The sequence below is a fragment of the Cricetulus griseus genome, chromosome 4, assembly GCF_003668045.3.
Source record: "Cricetulus griseus strain 17A/GY chromosome 4, alternate assembly CriGri-PICRH-1.0, whole genome shotgun sequence".
Classification (NCBI taxonomy): Eukaryota; Metazoa; Chordata; class Mammalia; order Rodentia; family Cricetidae; genus Cricetulus; species Cricetulus griseus.
Genome location: NC_048597.1, coordinates 175,044,291 through 175,064,189, shown reverse-complemented (window position 1 = coordinate 175,064,189; position 19,899 = coordinate 175,044,291). Strand labels below are relative to the sequence as shown.

Genomic DNA, 19,899 nt, shown 5'->3' with positions numbered 1-19,899 from the left:
GATGCTAACTGATATCCACATTTCTCTGGTACAGACTACACTGCTGCAATATTGGGGGGGGGGAAAGGATAAGAACTTAAGTTTATTTTTCATTCACAAAACAGTCCACCATGGAGAACCCAAGTCTGGCTCTGGCCACCCAAGATTCTGTCCCTCCTGTCTCCTCATTTCACTGGCTACAGGACAGTCTCTTTCCTATGGCAGAAGCTCCCCCCCAATCCACGTATCACCTTATGGGAAGAGTGAAGAAACTCTAAGGAAAGCCTTCTGAGGAGGTGGCCTCAAGGGACCCCTCACATCACAAAATTGGCATAAATTTGGTCACATGCCCCATTTAGTCACAGGGATACTGAAAATGTTATCTGTAACTGGATAGCCATCTGCTCAGCCAAAATTGGAATGTCATGTTTGAAAATAAAACAGGCCCTAGAGAACAAATAGGTACCATAATATGAAAAGCAAAGATGAACAAATATGGAAAGATATTTGGTGTCCCCCCAAACAGAACCAGCAAATGTAAGAGATGTTCAGTGATGTAAGAAAAAGTTCTCAAAGTAAAAAAGGAACAAAATACTGGTGGAAAGGAAACTGAAGCTCAGAAAAAAACTGACAGAATATTTAACATAAATTATTTCAGTTAAATACCTCAACTTTAAAGATGAAGAATGTTTCAACATCCAGGAAGTAAGGAATCACCTATAAAGAGTGAAAACTCATGCTGGCATTAGATTTCACAGTACTTACAATCAGGGTCAGTGATGTGCTATCCACACAGTTTTGAAATCAGAAATGAGTCCAGATGTGATTTATGTGTAAAGGAGTAAGATACCTACAAGCACTGGCTGAACAGATCCATTTGATGGCTCAAGGTTGCCTATCAACCAAAACAAGGAGTGCTAGTATAGAAGAGCCAGGAAAATGACTGTTGACGGACATTGGATCCACTTACATGTATAGCATACACTGCCATCCGTAGCATCAAAACAGAACGTGAATGTTGTACGTCCAGACAATGTAAAAAATACTCTGAAATTGAGAGGAGAAAGAAAGGAGGTAGGCACAGCAAGAACTCTGATGCCCCTTCTTCTGAAGTTAGGCTGTACTATCTATGATAAAAACTTGGGCTAGTTTTTTATAATTAGCTTTATTCAGCTGTATAACATGAGTCTACAAACTATTGCCTGAGGGTTAGCCACCTGTTCCTGTGAATAAAACTTCTATCAGAATATAGTATCTGGGTCCATTCAGTCACTAACAAAAGGCCATAGAGTTGATGGCTCCTAACAACAGAAACAGATTTCTTATAGTTGTAGTGACTGGGAAGTTCAAAGTCAGGGTTCTTAGATTTGGTGCCTGGTGAAGGCCCTGCTTTCTGACAATGAAGGTACTCTGTCATTGCGGTCTCACATGGTGGAAAGGAAAGGCATCCTATGGGGCCATTTTCATAAGGGTCCTAACTCTGTACCCGAAGGCGCCATCCTCATGATGTAGTCATCTCCCAAAGGTCCAACCTCCCTTTAGCATCCTTGGAGTATCCATTTTAATATTCAGTTTTGGGGTCACAGATGTTCAGACCTTAGCAGTCAGCTTCACCCCATTTTTTACATGCTGTTAGTGCTACTTTTCATTTATGGCAGTCAACCTGCATAAAACATGCCTGAAATATCTACTGTCCTTCCCCTTAAAGAAAAACCAATTGCCTCCGGGCAGTGGTGGAGCACAACTTCAACCCCAGCACCTGGGAGGCAAGAGGCAGGTGGATCTCTGTGAATTTGAGGCCAGCCTGCTCTGCTGTATAGACAGAGTTCCAGGATAGCCAAGGCTGTTACAGAAGAGTCTCGTCTTGGAAGAGAGGGGCGGTGGGGGGGGGGGCACAATTGCCACTGGGTAAAGGCAATTTACTTCAGAGGAATTCTGGAGTAGAGGAGTATTTGTTAAGGTTTAATAAATTGTTGGTGCTTGCCTAGCATGCAGAAACCTGTGTTCAATCTCAAGCACCAAATAAACTAGGCATAGAGGCACTTGCCTGTATCTCCAAGTTCAAGGTCATAACTCATAGCAAGTTTAAGGCCAACACAGGCTACATGAAACTCTCATAATAATAATAATAGTAATGATAATAACAACAATAACATAATTTGATGTTTTTAACTCAGATCCTTTTCCTCTATTAAATTCATGTCTAATTAATTAATTTTTTTTGTTTGTTTTTTGAGACAGGGTTTCTCTGTGTGGCTTTGGAGCCTATCCTGGCACTCGCTCTGGAGTCCAGGCTGGCCTCGGAGACCCACCTGCCTCTGCCTCCCAAGTGCTGGGATTAAAGGCATACGCCACCAATGTCCAGCATCAAATTAAATTTAATAATGTAGTGTACCCACTATTATTATACATCAGTGTATCAATCCTTGTAAAGAAAACAAGGAGGATAAGTCTTCTAATGAAAGTTGGTGTGGTTTTTCAGTTTTATCTCCATGTTTCCAATTGGTGGGATCTTTAGAATGAGCACATAGCGTCTGTGCTGGAATAATGGATAGGATGGTCTTTGTTTCAAAATTCTGAGTCATGGGACTATGATTGCTGCTTCTGCCTTTCAGCTTTCCTTTATTTCTGCTTAGGACTGAACCTAGGGCTTCACTCATGCTAGTCAAGCTCTCTACCACTGGGCTGTAGCCTTGAGGCCCTATATGTTTATTTCAAAAAGATTCTAAACTAATTTAGAAGATTTAGACAACGCAATAGAGTTCTGAATTTGAGATTTGGAAGCAATAATGAAAGACCATATATAAAGGGCATTGTTCTGTTTATGATATGACCATTGAATAATTATATTCCATATTATGTCAATGTGTGAAGGTTTACATATTTTACAAATGGCAAAACGTGGTAGTCTTATATACTCTGTTCACAGAATAGAGAAGAATACAGAAGTAGTGGTCCTAGAAGTTTCTAGGGGATCAGTACATCCCTCAAAGCAGCTTCTAAAGTGGTGATTGTCTCAGGGAGGCACTATCTCGTGTCACTCTCCACCCCTCCCCCAACAGGCCCACCCTTTCCAGCCACACAGACCTCTCCTGGTTGGCAACACCTCCATGCTTCGGTGCTGCTTTGGTTTGCACCATCCTTTCCACCTATAACTGCATCTTCTAACCCATCTCCTGTAACTCCATGTTCTTTTAAGATGACATTTAAATATCATCCATTGTACTACATCATAACCGTGGCTGCACATCACAGTTTCCCAGGGAGCCTTACAGAAATACCAAGGCCCAGGTCTGAACTAAACGGTTCTGATTTAATTGCCCAGGATTGGGGGCCCAGGCAGCAGTGTTTTCAAGAGACTCGCCAAGTGGGTCCAATATACAGTCAGGATTGAGTTGCTGCAACATCCCCATAACACCAGTAGGCAGACTTAACTGCTCCTGACTCTACACTCCCTTAGCTCTAAGCTTTCCCATTGCTCATGAAATTTAATGATCAATGTATTAAAGTTAGTGTTACATAGTAAGTGCTCAGTAAATGCTAAAGTTTGCTAATTCTCTCCCTAACCAAGTTCATACAGAAATGTTTATCCTTGCCGAAGGAAAAGACAGCAGAGGGCAGATGTTTCTTATTTAGCCACAATGAGGAATTTATTTTCTGTAACCTGTAGCCCTCTCCCGTATCCCATCCACTCATCCTCCCATTGCCTCTTTAGCATGCGCAGTGTGCTGTTTGGTGTGGTGTGAGGAACTGAAGAAAGCAGCGTTATGAATCTGCTGATTGCAGGACAGAATCTGTTCTCTGCCCCTCAGCCTCTCCTTTGTGTCATTCTTAATGATGTATTTTATAGTGGATCTTTCTGCTTTGGCTTTCAAAAGGCAGTTGTCAGGTGTTCTTTATCAAAGGCTTTCAGAAAATCCAGATAAATTATGCTCTGTGCCCCCAAACTGCCAAACCTGTATTTCACTTCTTCACCGAGCTTGACAGTTTTGTTGAAAAGGAATCTCTCTCTCTTCCTTCAATTTACCTTCATTTCACTGACCTTGATACCAGCCAGACAAGTAAGAGAGCTTTTCCCTTTTGATACTAGGTCTCCTCAGTCACATATATGCCTGCTCTAGTTACAGTAAATTGTAACAATATGCCAGTCTAGTTACCATACATTGGGTGATTATCTCTGTCTCTCAGATTAAGAGGAGATTCCAGAAGCAACTCAGGTCTAGAGGAGGAGAGAAGAGAGCTAAGGACAAGGGAGAGCAACCCTTTTATCTCAGCAAGGCTGGGATTCTGTATGACTCTCCTGCAGGATCCCCCACTGGAACTGCAAAAAAGGCTAGTTGCTCTTCCCATTCCAACTGATGTGGAAGGCAACAGACAGCACTTCCTGTCTACTTTTCCCTTTTAAAATGCTATTAAGGGCTGGGGAGATGGTGCAATAGTTGAAGTAAAAGCCTTCCCAAGTGTGAGCACTGGAGTTGGGATCACTAGAACCTGTGTAAAAGTCCAGCAGTTGTAGAGGCAGCCTATAATCCCAGAAAGGCAGAAATGGGATCCTCTGGACAAACTGGCTAGCTCTGGGTTCAGCAAGACACTCTGCCTTGATGAATAAAGAAGAAAGTAATCCAGGGAGATACCCAGTATTAGCCCCAGACCTGCATATGTATTCACACACTTCTTTCTTAAATATTATTTGTAGCCATGAGATGCAGTTCTGTGGTACAGTGATTGCCAGACATGTACAAGACCCACAGCACCAAAAAAGAGTAATTTTTTCCTCCTATTTGTTGAGCATCATGAAGAGTTCAGTGCATTGGGAAATGCTGCTTTGTCGTTACCCTTTAGTACCACATCCTGGCTGAGGACCTGAACACTTTGCTCAGCTAATATTTAATCTGTAAAGAGATTTTCTACCTCTGATTGAAAGGAACATTCTATTTTCTGTCCTTAAGCCTAATGGGCAAGAAGATGTAATACAACTGAGACCAATGACATTGTCCACTGTTGGAAAACCAGATTCATTTTAAATGGACAGACTGCATATTTGGTGTATGTGTGTCCTGAAGCAAATCTACTAACTTGCATGCTTTAAGTTCCTTGTAAGTTAAGTAGTAAACCATTACCTAGTTCCACTGGAAGCTATGAAAATTAATTAATGCTTGGAAAATGGCTTGAAAATTTAAATGTTTTAAAACAGCAGACAGAGGAATTCTTCCTACAGAGGGGCCCAGTAATCAACAACCTCCTATGATCAAGGTAAAAACAGTGTACTTGAGCTATACAATTAAGTCTGACTTATATGCAACTTATATGAGCTTTAAAATCTAAAACCCATTAAATAGAATCAATTCCTATTTCATAACTATAATAAGAGCATTTCTGACTGCAAGAACAGTGGTTATCTGTGTGACTTATTGAGACATTGTATTTTATCCTCTCCTTAGTTTTCAGCAGTCTACTCAGGGTTCACACTTAGCCTGTTACTATTGACTTAAGTGCCTTTCTTTAAATCTTTCCAGTTCGTTTTTATAACCTCAAGACTCTTATTTATTTCCTGGGAAATCTGCCTGTGCACAACTTTGCTGTATTCAAAACCTCCTATGTCAAGATTTAGTACTTTTATATTGTAGTCATTAAAATTGAACAAAATCTTAATAGTTCCTTTATTAACTACTACACTGAATTTGCATAGTGGAAATCACCACATGTTAATTGGATTTAATTAACTATTTTAAATTACACAAAATCCTGACAGAAGACAGTAGCACAGAGTACTCAGGAGCAATAAAATCGGAGCTGGTATTGCTACTTTATTAAAACTTAATGAAACTATTCATAATCTAATTTATTGTTTACAAAAAGAAAACTGTGTTCATTGTGAAGGTAACAACATTTTTTTCTCACCTAGGAGAAGGTTCATCGGTTAGTAAAAGGGTCCACAATATCCAGCCTCTCGGTTCTGCCACCATCTCATCGCACTGATCCCCATTTTATTCCCATTCCTGTCTTGCCAAAGGATGCCAGTAAAGGTTAGTGATTGTGCAGCCATGTTATGTTTAGGGACATGGAGGCAAGAGCCTTGAGGGTAATCAGGGCCCTGAGCTGGAATCCTAGTTCAGCCACTAATTTTCCTAGGTGACCGACCTCAGACAAGTCAGTCCTCACCTGGGCTCAGTTTCACCCTGGATTAGGTGATCATGAGTCCCTTCCACTTTTGAATCTATTATTTCATGGATTTAATATTTATTGACTTACATATTGGTACTATGTATTAAAATTGTTATCATGTTTATTGTTTTCTAACTAATTTCTGATGTTCTTCTGATTGCCTTTTGATGTTATTTCAGAATACTGCTATGCAAAAACACAAATCCAGAGATAATATAACTATGGCTTTTTTAGTTTTACTACTATTTTGTGTGTATGAATGTTTTACCTGGATATGTGTATGCCTGTGTATCATACGCATGCCTGATGTTCTTGGAGCCCAAAAGAGGGCATCAGATCTCCTGGAATTAGAGTTACAGGTGGTTGTGAGCTACCATGTGGTGCTGGGAATTGAACATGAATCCTCTGAAAGAGCAGCCACTGCTGTTAGCCACTTAGCCAACTCTCCAGCCCCTTTAACTACGTGGGTTATATTTTAAAGTCTAGTGTTGCAAACTATTGGATTTCTAATAAAAAAAAAAAGGTGGTATGATCTTTACCTCAGTATCCACAGTGCCCAGGACTGTATTAGAGTTTTTGTAGGTTAAAAAAATGTGAGTTGAATGAATAAACAAATTAAATAACTAAGTCAAAGAATTAGAATTCGATATCTACTATAATCTTCTTAGTTTCATTTGACTGGCTGAGTGTTAAAGAATGGCTAAGTGGATCCCCTTTCCTATCTCAAATATAATGGAGGAAGATGGCCTTGAGTTATTCATAATCTTACTTCCTGTCTGTTTGGAATATTCAGGACCCAGAGTTGGTTCCAAACCATTCTTGTGACCCCTGGAGATTCAAAATCCTCTGGTGTCTAGCTCTTGGGTCTTGTCTGCTGACCTCTGTCTGCTGGCGGTGGATACCCTAGAAAGTAATGAGTCTCTGAATTTGTTAAGCTTCCCATAGCTTAACTTTCTAGCTGTGGGAAGTCCTGTGGCATACACCTTCTAGTAGCTTACGTACTGTTGACGTCCCAGGAACACTGAGTAACAACAGTAAGTGAATTTCTTGCTTCAGTGTCATCTTCCTACTTGATGAAATTAGGAAGAGTGAATGAATTGATCCTCGCTTTAGCAGATAAAAATAACTATAAGACAAAGGTAAGTCTAGGATCAAGGCAGTTTGTGCAGAAAGACAGAAGTTACATTTTTGTTTCTAAATCTACCAGAGAACACATGGCCTATCATATTTGTAATTAGTCAACCAATTAGCACACATGGAGTAGTTGCCATATATCTGGTTATGGTACATAACCAGATATGGTAATATTAGTGTCAGGAAGGCACAAGTCTCAGAAATATGTGTGAAATTTTCAGGTGTTTTGGTGCCATTAAGTGACATCTATGATCCACTCCAGGTCTGCACAAGTTCAGCATGAGATGAAAGATGAACAATATCCACATGAAAAGGATTCCCTAGTTTTTCTTGAATTATCTGGCAAAATCTAAGAAGTCAGTAGTTGAGAATGCAAGTTTCATGGCACACAGACCAGAATTTAGTTTTCACAGCTGGGAAGCAGACACAGCTCTTACACATGGGATTTGGCCTGGATGGTGAAAAATATTTGTGAAGACAAATTATTTATCATACTATTTTAAAACACAGAGCTTGCTCAGTTCTAGTGATAAGAAAGTTGAAATCTGACTGATTTCTCAGAGGGTTTAAAGTTGTAAGCATAGAGAAGAAGATGGGCTGGAGTGCTTGTTAACATGGATGGTCGTTCTCACATGTCAGGGCACATACATGTTATGATGAAGCTTCAAGACTTCATATCTTCAGGCTCTTCTCGAGCTTTTGGACAGGTCTGGAACAGGGATCAGAAATCTCCACCTTCAATAAGAAAAAAAGTCCTCCCACAAATGATTGTGCTTTCTAGCCCATCAGTGACCATTCTTCTGACCTGCTGTGACACTGAGATAACATTCCTAGTAACAATATGCTGTCCTCATGGGGTTCCTGAAGCAGACACAAACAGTATCTCCTCCTAAGAGTGTCAACTTCTTCAACTTAGTCCAGCTCTTGGTTTTAGTTTGTGTACTAGGTATTTGTTGAAATAGAAAGTTCTTCACTTTTCTTTCTCTTGTGTAAGAGCACAACAAGAATCTGAAGTCCTAGCCCAAGTTTGTTGCAGGTAGTCCCCAAATTTCTGGGTTTCTGACATCAAAACAATAGACCCACTGTAAGGAAAGTTCTGTCCTTGACAGCAGGCTTTGTTTATTTATTTACCCATTTACTCATTTAACAAGGTGCCTTGCCCTTAGAAAGACCTGGCTTCAGCCTTGCTGATGACAAGAAACTGTACATTGGTTTCATGAATACTAACATGTTGCTCTAATATAGTCAAATATCCAATCTGGCTTTCATAACTCCTGATGATATGAGAATGTGTACAGGTAATTCCTTCATTTACAAAATATGAGTGATTATAATAGCAGGCACATGGGTTCAAGTACACAAATTTTTTTCTTTCAGAACAAAAGAAAAAACCTTAGTTATTAAGAATGTATGCCTCATATCCCTGAATTTCAAAAAGAGCAATAAAATCACCAGTGATTGAAAATGCTCTAAGTGTAAGGAAGTTTTAGTTTGTCTTGAAATTATATTTCTACATAAAAATGAAATTATCTTAGTGCAATTTGATTTCATAATATCGCAATTGGAAATGATTTTCCCCTTGGGTTAGAATATTAAGCTTAAAATGTGCTATAGCTATTTTTCATGCAAAAGATTAAGGCACTAGAATGTACCTTTACAAATGAGATGATGAATATGTTAAGTTACCATTGTGAAATTCATAGAGCTCAGACTTTGTAGAATTGCTTAGAGTTAAACTCGTGTTTTGTTGTTCCATTAATCTTCCTTTTAGGGATCTTAAGTATGATCCAACGGGGATTGATTCCCCCAACAGCAAGGATCACCTTTCAGAATCCACCCATTAAACCCCAAGCAGTTCCTCTGCATAGTTTTGATGAGCCACGTAGGATTTCAACAGAAGGTAAGACACCATGCCTGTGTGCTTAGCTGGGGTTCTGCAGGAATGGTCTCTCCCTACCAAATGTGGACTCTGCCAATGGACAACTTTAATCTTCAGTAACAGACAATATGAGAGTTTAAGCATCTTGAGGTTATCTGGGTAAATAAAAGAGCTGAGGATAGCCACGGAGAGCTTGTACACTGTGTTAGAGAGTTGAGAGTCTGTGTATGGTGTGTTGGAGAGTTGAGAGTCTGTGTATGGTGTGTTGGAGAGTTGAGAGTCTGTGTATGGTGTGTTGGAGAGTTGAGAGTCTGTGTATGGTGTGTTAGAGAGTTGAGAGTCTGTGTATGGTATGTTAGAGAGTTGAGAGTCTGTGTATGGTGTGTTAGAGAGTTGAGAGTCTGTGTATGGTGTGTTAGAGAGTTGAGAGTCTGTGTATGGTGTGTTGGAGAGTTGAGAGTCTGTGTATGGTATGTTGGAGAGTTGAGAGTCTGTGTATGGTGTGTTAGAGAGTTGAGAGTCTGTGTATGGTGTGTTGGAGAGTTGAGAGTCTGTATATGGTGTGTTGGAGAGTTGAGAGTCTGTGTATGGTGTGTTAGAGAGTTGAGAGTCTGAGTATGTTGTGTTAGAGTTGAGAGTCTGTGCACTCCTTGTATCATTAAACTTTATAGCCTATATGTGGCCTCTGTTATAGTGAGGTATGATCATTCTACTCCTAGTTTCTTCATAGCTTTTATCAGGAAAAGATGTTGAACTTTGTCAAAGGCTTTTTTGTGTGTGTACTGAAATAACTACAGGATTTTTATCTGATTCTGTTTATATTCTGTATTACACTTAACTGATATATATGTTGAGCCATCTTTGCATTCCTGGCATGAATCTGTCTTGATCATGATATGGGTTCTTTTTAATGTGTTGTTGGATTCAGTTGGAGCTCATTGTGATAATTACCCATTTGCTGCTGAGTAATGTTCCATGTTAGCATGCTACAGCTGCTTAGCTGTGCACCTGTTGAAGGACATGAGTAGCTTGGAATTTTCAGCAGTTATGAGATAGCTCCAGTAAACATTGGTGTGCAGCTTTTGTCTGGAGTGAGTGCTCTCCACTCTTTGAAGGGATGCTCAGGCCTGTGATTGCACACGTGCTCTCCTCTTTTTGGGTGAATGCCTAGGCATATGATCTCTGTGTCTTAAGACGCTTTCACGTCTGCTTCATCCACCTACATTTAGATTCATACCAGGAAGTGTTAAAGATTTTTGGTTCAACAATCAAATATAATTTCTAGATGCAAAAAGAAAAGGAATGTCTTTTATTTCTGCTGATATTTCTTTCTGTTTTCTTCACTTTCTCATCTTCTAAGCATTCTTCTTTGATCATTTCCTCCCTGTTTAGCTGTTCTTTTAGAGTCTGTATATGAGTGATACAGTATTTTGATTTTCTTTCATCTGGAAATGTGTTCAGTTCCCATATTTTCCCCCAAAAGAAAAAAAAATTAAAGCTTTAAAAAAATGTTTACTTTTTATGTGCATTGGTGTTTTGATTCTCTCTGTCTCTGTGTCTGTGTCTGTGTCTGTCTCTGTCTCTCTCTCGCTGTCTCTCTCTCTATCTCTCTTTCTCTCTCTCTCTCTCTATGTGTGTGTGTGTGTGTGTGTGTGTGTGTGTGTGTGTCTGTGTGTGTGTGTGTGTCTGTGTGTGTGTGTGTGTGTCTGTGTGTCTGTGTGTGTGATCCCCTGGATCTGGAGTTACAGACATGTGGATGAGCTGTCATGTGGTTGCTGGAAATTGAGTCTGGGTCCTCTGAAAGAGCCACCAGGGCTCCCAACCACTGTGCTATCTCTCTCACCCCTAAAAGAAATTTTCATTGAGCATATGATTCTGGTTGACATGTCTTCATCTTAACATGAGAAATAGAAGTCATGCCATGTATTTTTTCAGCCTCTGATTAGAAATCCATTGACAGTGAAATTCCTCTTCTTTAGGTAAGATGTTACTTTTCTCAACCTGTTTTCAATATTTTATTCTGTTTTTAGTTTTCATATTTTATTGTGATGTGTGTTGTCTTGTTTTATCCACATCCTTTCCAGAACTTTCTGGGTTTAGTCTTTTAAGTAGTAAGTATTTATTTGGGGGTGAGAGAACTCTCGGTGCTCCCTCTAATTGACCTTCCCTCATGCTTGCTTTCATCCTCACGTTCACCCTCTTGGCTGTAAGGACCCCTCCTGCAAACCCGGGCCTACCATACACATTCTAGGTGGGGAAGGGGGAAAATGGTGGTGTAGGCATATTTTCTCTTAAATCTATCAGGTTTCATCAGCACTAGCCACAAGGAAGACAAGGAAATATCCAGGGATAGGGCCAGTGTTTTTATTTAGACATTCTTAGACTAAATACTTAGCATGATGAGTTGTGCTCAGTCCAGTCCATTAATAAGCATTATGTCCTTTGTTGACTACCTAAATAGAGTTAATAATTGAGATATATTTAAAACTGACTTGCAAAATTAAACTTTTAAATTGCATATCCTTTATTTCTTGCTAAGTCTGACAACCTTAGGAACTGGGTGTATTCTTGATCTGAAAGAAAAAAGTTTTTAAAAATTATGCAGGAAGAAAAGAGGCAGCTATTTGTATGCAAGTATCAGTAACTACCACAGAAGCATACAGATTTGTCAGGAAAGATACCAAGGGGTGGAGACATGACTCAGCAGTTAAGAGTACCTGCAAAGGACTCAGTTTCAGTTCCCAGCATGCATGTGGCAACTCACAACTGCCTGTAACTCTAGTTCCAAGGGATCCAATGCCCTCTTCTGGATTCTGTGGCCACCAGGCAATGTATGTGGTGTACAGTCATACATGCAGCCAAAATACATTTTTACACATGAAATTATTTATTTTTTTACTTTACAAATGAATGGTTCTTCCCTCTCTGAAATTGCCAGTGTTTCTCCTAGAAATGTTTGTCTTTGAAATTTTCTAGAAAGGAAATTGTGTTTCAAATCAGGCAACCCTAGGGATTGTTTTGTTAAAGATGCAGACACATAACTCAAATGTATACCTTCCATAAAATCCAAGGCCGGTGAATGAAGAGCATAAAATCCAAGGCTGGTGAGTGAAGGGCAGCAAAATGACAGCCTCTGAGCAGGTGCCTGAGAACCTTAGATCCCATTAGTTGTGGCTCATCCATGCAAAATGTATAAACCTTGGAGTTTTATCAAAAAATTTTAAAAGTCAAAAACTTACCAACTGCTATGTTGTCTAAACACAGGAATTTAGCCACAAAGCTCACTTGTCTCTAGGAGCCTGAAATTTAAACAAAAACTGTACTGAGTGAGTCTACAGACATTAGGAAGAATCAGTTTTACGGTGAATGTATGGATTCAAGACACCCCAGGATGGGGAGAGATGGATAACAGAGTCCAAAGTGAGCAACATAGCAGAAGAGTGCAGAGGTCAAGGCAAGAGCTTTTAGGCTTCTAAAGGGGTCTGTAGCCACTGATGCACTGGGCAGCAGAACCAGGAACAGTCACAGAGAGACTTGCTAGAAACCAGGGGAATCAGAGAGTGGGTATGACTGGTCCAGATGCAGCAGATTCCTTATGTGTCAAGTTTTAATGCTTTGAAATTCTTGCTACTTCTAAAAAAATGCATGAAAAGATTCCTTGTAGCCCAACTTGAGGCTGAGCTCATGGAGTCCTCCAAGTGAGACTAAGTTGTGCATTGCTATCATTTATTAAGTTTTGATCAATGTCAATCAATCCTTTCAAAGACTTCTTTTACAGAACTTACAGAAAAGAGGGCTGAGTTGAAGGACTTGGGATGGAAGAAGACTCTCATCTTCTTCTTTGTATCCAACTAACCATTTAAATAAATCTTTTCTTGCTTGATAAGGATAATGATAGGGTTTTTCTCCCCTAGAATGCCAGGCTTGGCTATTTTCGGAGGGTAGTTGAGTTTGCAGTCAGTTGGCAGGGAAGACGTGACTGAGAGACTTGTTGCCTATAGATTAATTAATTTAAAAAATAATCTTTATGGTGTTATTCACCATATCAGTTCCCCCAAGTCATTTTAAATTTTAGTCATCTTTTTAGTAGCTACCTAATAAAATAGTCTATCATATGTAACTATTAATTATCTTATACATAAACTTGGGAATCTGGCTACTTAAAGGAGTCTTCATTTTAAGAGACAAATTTTCCTCTCTAATCCTTGTGCTTTTCAAGTCTAATTTTCATCCAGGCATTTTGCATGAGGTGGGTTGACCATGTGTTCTAGGAAGAAGTTGCCCTATTGTAGATTTTGCTTTGGAGTCAGCAGTCACAGAGGTGTCACAGTTCGGGTACAGCAAATGCAGGGAGTAAGCAAACAGTGGGTGACAGAGCCACATGGCTTTTGAGCCAAACATCATAGCATATATCAAATGGCTCAGCCTCTCTGGAAGAAATAACTTTGCCCTGCCTCCATCCACAGCCCACTTCCTTCTAGCTCAGAAGAAACACCAGGTTCCAGAAGTGGCGGTGTCTCAAAACAAACGAAAGATAAAGGTACTCATGCTTCCAACAGAAAGCAAGCAATCTATACACTGGGATAGGCGTCCTTTAGGCAGCTTTGAAGGAACATTTCATCTGACTGTTGTTCTCTGTGGTGCTATGGGTCAAGCGCACGGCCTCCCACCTGCTGGGGAAGAGCTCACCACTGACCTTACACAGGCAGCTCCAGCTTTTAAAGGGGAAGATGAATGCACAAGTCAACTCCATGACACTGTGGGTTGGGTCTAAGATAGCAAGAGCCATTGCATTATTGTGAGATTTGCAAGTAAGTGATCTGCCTATGCTAGCAGCTGGTCAGAGGCCAGGAGTCTGGGTACAGTAACTCTTGCTGTACATCTACATCTGTGGTCTACATCTATATCTGTGCTATCGAGAGGTTGTTTTTTTTTTTTTTTTTTTTTTTCCTGTATCTCATTTGTCTTTTTGCATAAGGAAAGACAAGCCCTCCAAGTTTTACAGAAAACAATGATGGGGAAGAGGAACAATTTATTTATTTATTTATTAAATTGTTCTTTAACATTAGCCCCTCACCATAAAGTGTAATTCACCCTCCTGAAGGTGTTCCCAGTTTAAAGGGGCTGGGTTTTTTAATAGGATCCTTTCTCATTTTAAGGACCACTGACAGATTTAGGGTAATTGAAACTTTTCTCCATAGAAAGGAGACATCTGGCAGTACTTTTTCTGGTATACCTTGTTTAGTCATGTTTTTAGCTGTTCTCATGAATAAAAGAAAGAGGAATTAGAGAGCAGCTCCAGAGAAATTAGCCCCACTGAGCCTGACAGGCTGCTACCTGCTCTCCTGCACCTCCTCTTTAAATGCCCAAACACCCTCCAGAAGTCTTGGCTGCATTTTCAACATTGGTGGGTCATTTCCTTTTAAGAGATTGCCAGGCTGCTTATGGAACAGAATGTCATGTGACATCCCAGTTGCCATGGCAAATATTTGCGTTTCATGAAAAATGTGAGAAAAGAAAGGAAGAAAGAAAGAAAGAAAGAAAGAAAGAAAGAAAGAAAGAAAATCAATGCAAATGGCCAAATCCCAAGACAGACAGGCCTTCAGGCAGGTGCTTGGCCCGCACCATTATTGTTTCAAATTCAGCTGTTTAACAGGCTGTGAGGAGGCCATGGCTGATGTGCATAATGCCATGGGCCCAGGCACCTGTTTAGATTCTCACTCCAAGTGAGTTCTCTGTTCCCTTTGTTTTATAGAGATCAAATCTACAGGTAATACCCATGTCACAGTGAGGTTTTAGCCAGTAAGCAGTTTACCAAAAAAAAAAAAAAAAAAAAAATTAATGATAATGTGTTTTCTAAATGCTGATTAACCCTGGCATTATTTTCCCCTATTGATTCACTAAGGTTTCCCCTACTTTTAAAAACAGGATGTGACCTCAGATTGGTACATTTCTGAATTGATTGTTTAATAGTGGTAGATGGTAAACTGGGTGTGGACATTAATGGTGAAGAGAAAGACACAGGTGCTGGGCTCCATATTGGAGCCTTTGCAGACCCTCTACTAAGGCTTCAGCCCCAAGCGTGACACCACAGGAAACCCTTTCTTACAAATGCCTTTCGGAGTGGCTGCATATGTAAATATTTACTTCTCAAACCCTTACCTGAAAGCAGAATGGGGCTTGACTTGCACAGTATGGATGTCTGGGGGAGGGGAAGGTCCTTCTGATTACTAGCCACTGCCTGTGTGGGTAGGGACAGGAGGGCCCAGAAGGGGAAGGGAAGAAGGGTGGGGGTTGGGGGGGGTGGACAGGACTGAGCCTTCTATTTGTTTTGTAATACTGCCCATGAGAGCCATTTTGATTTAAACTGTGTCCCATTCTTCATTGTAGGGGAAAGGCAAAAGGCCAAGAGGAAACGTCGATAGGAAGGTCAGTAATTTGTGTGACTAGTTGGAATTTGGGATCTGTCACCTGATGTCCTCCATTCCTTTTGCTTCAGGGCAGAAGTATGGGAGGCAACTTGACAGCTGGAATTGGCAACAAAAGTACTTTTGCACTTTCTTTATAAAAGAAATTAGATCATGGTTTAAAAAAAGTAATTGTGGTTCACTTAAAGTGAAAAACATTTCTTTGATCCCTGTCAGGACTGACTCATGCCACACTGTCTTCAGTCCAGATAAGTGATTTCTCATCCTCAAAATGTGGCTGAATCACGTGTGTCTTTAGCTTCAAAGATTGTCATCATTTGAAAGTATAGATGTTAAAAATGAATGGATTAGTTTCTTGGTATTTGCTCACATGTGTACGCGTGTACACTTGTACTTACATATACAAGCATGTGCGTGCACGTGTATGTACACATACTGTGTTTGTAAAGTAGGCTGAGGAAACAGAATTTAGAGTTAAGCAGTTCATGACAACCAAAGCAACAGCAACAACAACAAAAAGGAAAAATGAAATTGTCCCCACAGTATGGCAGGAACATTCTAGTAAGGTCTATTCCTCTCGAGAAGGGAGCCCCCTTCCACTTCTTCTCAGAAGTGGTGCTTAAGGCTGGATTTACAACAGTGATTGCAGACAGTCCTTCCGAACCTGCATGCATTGCTCCCGGATTACTAACTGATCAACGCAATTACATCTTCCTTCTCATTCTCATGACTTCTCACTATGTAGAGACCATGAGCTTTACTTTGTACCTCAAAAAGAGAACATTCTTAAAGAACCCCAAGGCTTAATTTACCTGGCACACTTAGGAACTGCTGATATGGCTTCAGCATGTCCCGTGTATGTGGCATGACACACTTTCCATGTTCACTGACCCCTGGTGATGATAGAGGAACCTCTGTGCTGTCACTGCCCCTGGCCAGTTAGATGCAAAAGGGCAGTGTGAGGTTTATATAGGAGTTCTTTCCTAGGGGCCAGTCCTCCAAATACTACTTCTAGTACAGCTGCTTTGCTGACCTGTACTGCACTAGGCTCTATTTCTAACATCTTCAGTGGGTTGCTTCCCTTGTTTTCACATCTCTAGGTGGTAGGTGCTATTATTATTCCCATATGACTAGGAGGAATCAGGCAGAGAGAGGTGAGTCATCCAAGGTAAATGATAGAGCTGGTTCAGGAAAGTGGATTGCATGACTTCCAAACCCCCAAAGCATTAGAAACCTACAAATCTTCATCATTCACAATGACAATCCTTTTAAAATATATTGCATGTTCTCCTATCCAGTGTATTTAATGCTTTCCCTTTCCAGTGCCATGTGCTTAGATGATAAGTTTGTGTCATATTTGCTTTCTTCCCTATCAGAAAGCAGTCGTCACCTCTGCTGTCATGTCTGTTTTTATCAGCTTCAATATAGATAGCCTTTTTCTGTCTTCTAGATTAATTAAATAGATAGTCAATAATTACTGGATGAGGTGAGGCATGTCTGTAATCCCAGTGTTAGGAAAGCTGGGGTAAGGATTGTTTCTTAATCACTTTTATAGCTTTGGTTTCTTTAGTATCTTTCCAGTATATTCTTGTGATTGCCTCCATGGAAAACTTAATATTTTATGGATGAGTCAGCTGTACCATTTTAATCAGACAATTTGTGCAGCATTGAACCTGTTACTGCCCACATCTTTTCTCATTTCCGAGTGTGTTGTGTGTGTGTGTGTGTGTGTGTGTGTGTGTGTGTGTGTGTGTGTGTGTGTGTATGTGTATAAAGCCAGTAAGGTCTGCCCCTCCACCCCTCTGTCTTTCTGTCTCTCTGCCTCTGTGTATGCGTCTGCCTCTCTTCCTCTGTCTCTCTTCCTCTCTGTCTCTCTGTCTTCCTATCTCTCTGTCTCACTGTCTCTCTGCCTCTCTCTCATAACACCTTATTTAAGGAAGAAGGGGGAAAATTCCCAAAAAAGGAGACTGTGGAATCCTTTAGAAGCTGTTTTAAATTTTCCCTAATAAATTGCCCCTCCCACCTAAGCATTTTGGCATTAAACCTTCAAAGTAAATTTAAATATGTGGTTTTATTTGAAAAGCAGTTTTCTTCATGTAAAAGTAATTGAGAGAAGAAACTGCATTACTTTTATAATCTTTATCAGCATTGCCTACTATGTATATTTGTTACATGTAAATGGTTTATTTATGCACATCAGAAAAGAGGTTAACTTATCAGCAATCCACAAATAATATTTTTCCTTTATGTATTTTACTTAACACACTTTTTAATGATTACTCAGGAAAAAATAAAGTTCAGAAAGGCGAAAAATGCCAAGTATGGGAGAATCTTCTGATGCCATCATAACCCTTTGGCAGTATTTAAGCCTTGTCATGTTCTGTAGTCCCATCACACTGTGTCTTTAATTTTGATTTTAATACTTTATCACAAGCTTGTACAATGTTGTTAAAAGCTCACTACGTAATATTCTTCAATTAAAGATATCCCATAGTTTTAATGGCCATTATGTTGTTCAACATTAAATTATGAATGTCAGACATCTTACCTGATCACAGAACAGCTTTGTATTGTAAATCAGTCCAAGTGGCTTCGAAGTTAAAATTAAAGGTACATATATTCACTCAACAAATCCTCACTGACTTTTAATGTGCATCAAACAGTGGACCACAGTGGCAGCCAAACACAATAGTGAATGAGACAAATTTCTTGCCCTCTCAAGATTTCTGTTTCACTGAGGAAGGCAGATGATAGTCATCTACTGTAATGTCCTAGAATGATCCATACTTAGAGAAAAATAAAGCAGACTACTCACATAGCTGTTGAGACTGTGCCCAAGTAGAGCACCATGAGAATCCTGTAAATATTCTTTAGTGGTCTGTGACCAACAGACTTCCTCCACACACCTTTTCTTGAGGAAAATCGGAGTGCCAAACTTCACTTCTGTGGTAATGGCCATCCTTTACAAGACCAGGTCTTTCTCCAGTACCTACAGAGAAAATAATGTGCCTTGATGGGGGACCTGGAAACGAAGCTGCTTTTGATCCCCCAGCTTGTCATGCTTCCTGTACATATCCCCAGCAGGCTCAACTCATCCATCATAATTGTCCCAAGTGGTCCTTAACTGCGCCACATTTTCTCAGCAAGCATTTGAAGGCTATCAGAGAAGATGAAATCAATGCTGTAGTGAAGTAGAATGAGCCTCCGGAAAAGGGAATTTCACATTTGACTGAGAACAGACCCGTCTATTTAAAGTGCCTCTCTGATCCTGCTGTTTGATCTTTCATATGGATTTGATGGACTCTGTTTTTTTGTTTCATGAGAGCTCACCTTTTCTCTTTAGAATGGTTTCAGATTTGAGGAAGACCTAGTGAATATGGCATCTTTCATATGAATGGCTGGAATTATTCTAAAAAACTGCTGCTGATACTAGTGGCCTTAACACTTAGGTCCTTTCCTTTATGTGTCTCTGTGCTTTCTTCCTTTTATGCCCTTTGTATGGGTTGTGCACTCCGACAGTCCAGTCTTAGGTAGCTTCCATGTCTTGCAGCCTAAAGACTGTCTTGCTCATGCACACACCTCAGAATTCTAGAACATTACTTTTTTGGGTTTTCTCAATCCTGCACAGCAGATAGTGTAGATAATTTGTCATCTGTTTTGGTTAGGAAGTTGCTACAAACAATTTTATGTATAAAAATTAGAGAAGAAAAATCTCCTTTTCATGGTCAGAAAGTAACAGCCATGAAGTTGTTGCATTGGTTTCATGGTTTTCCTAGCTCCAGGAGTTTTGTTTAAAAAGACACTAGGTTGAGGATGTGACTCAGGAGTCACAGTGCTTGTCTGGCATGCACAGGTCCCTGGATTGGTTCTCAGCACTGCATAAAACCAAGCATGGTGACAAATGCCTGCAAGCTCAGCACTCAAAAAGGTAATGACAGCAGGACCAGAAGTGCAAGGCTACCTTCAGCTATATAGCAAGTTTGAAGCCACTGTCCCAAACAAAAAAATAAGAAAAACATTTTAAAGCCAATACATCTAGAGGGGTGACATGTTATGTCAGAGAGGACATATGGCTGCAAATTAGAAGTGTTAACTAAGTTTCTATTAAGTGGCTTCTTAATAGACACTCAAGTCTTACAGAGGAAGTGACTTGCAGAGTCCACAGAAGAAGGCAGTATAGACCAGATTCCAGGTCTTCTGGCTTCAGAATCACCATTCCCCACCATACCATGTATGTCCCCTTTTGTATTCATGGGGATTAATTTAACAAATTGCTTTCCAGCCCAGCAAATAAGAAGAAATATCAGGTCAAGA

The 19,899-nt window shown here is 40.1% G+C and overlaps 1 protein-coding gene across 1 annotated transcript in view; it reads left to right on the top strand.

Annotated features, from left to right (window-relative positions):
* The window catches only part of Iqch (IQ motif containing H), a 184,022-nt gene that overhangs the window by 55,448 nt on the left and 108,675 nt on the right, over positions 1-19,899 (top strand). Inside the window, exons 6-9 of the mRNA XM_027414782.2 lie at positions 5,885-6,005; positions 9,050-9,178; positions 13,624-13,697; positions 15,548-15,586. Coding sequence (XP_027270583.1) covers positions 5,885-6,005; positions 9,050-9,178; positions 13,624-13,697; positions 15,548-15,586 — 363 coding nt within the window. The remainder of the gene's footprint in view (positions 1-5,884; positions 6,006-9,049; positions 9,179-13,623; positions 13,698-15,547; positions 15,587-19,899) is intronic.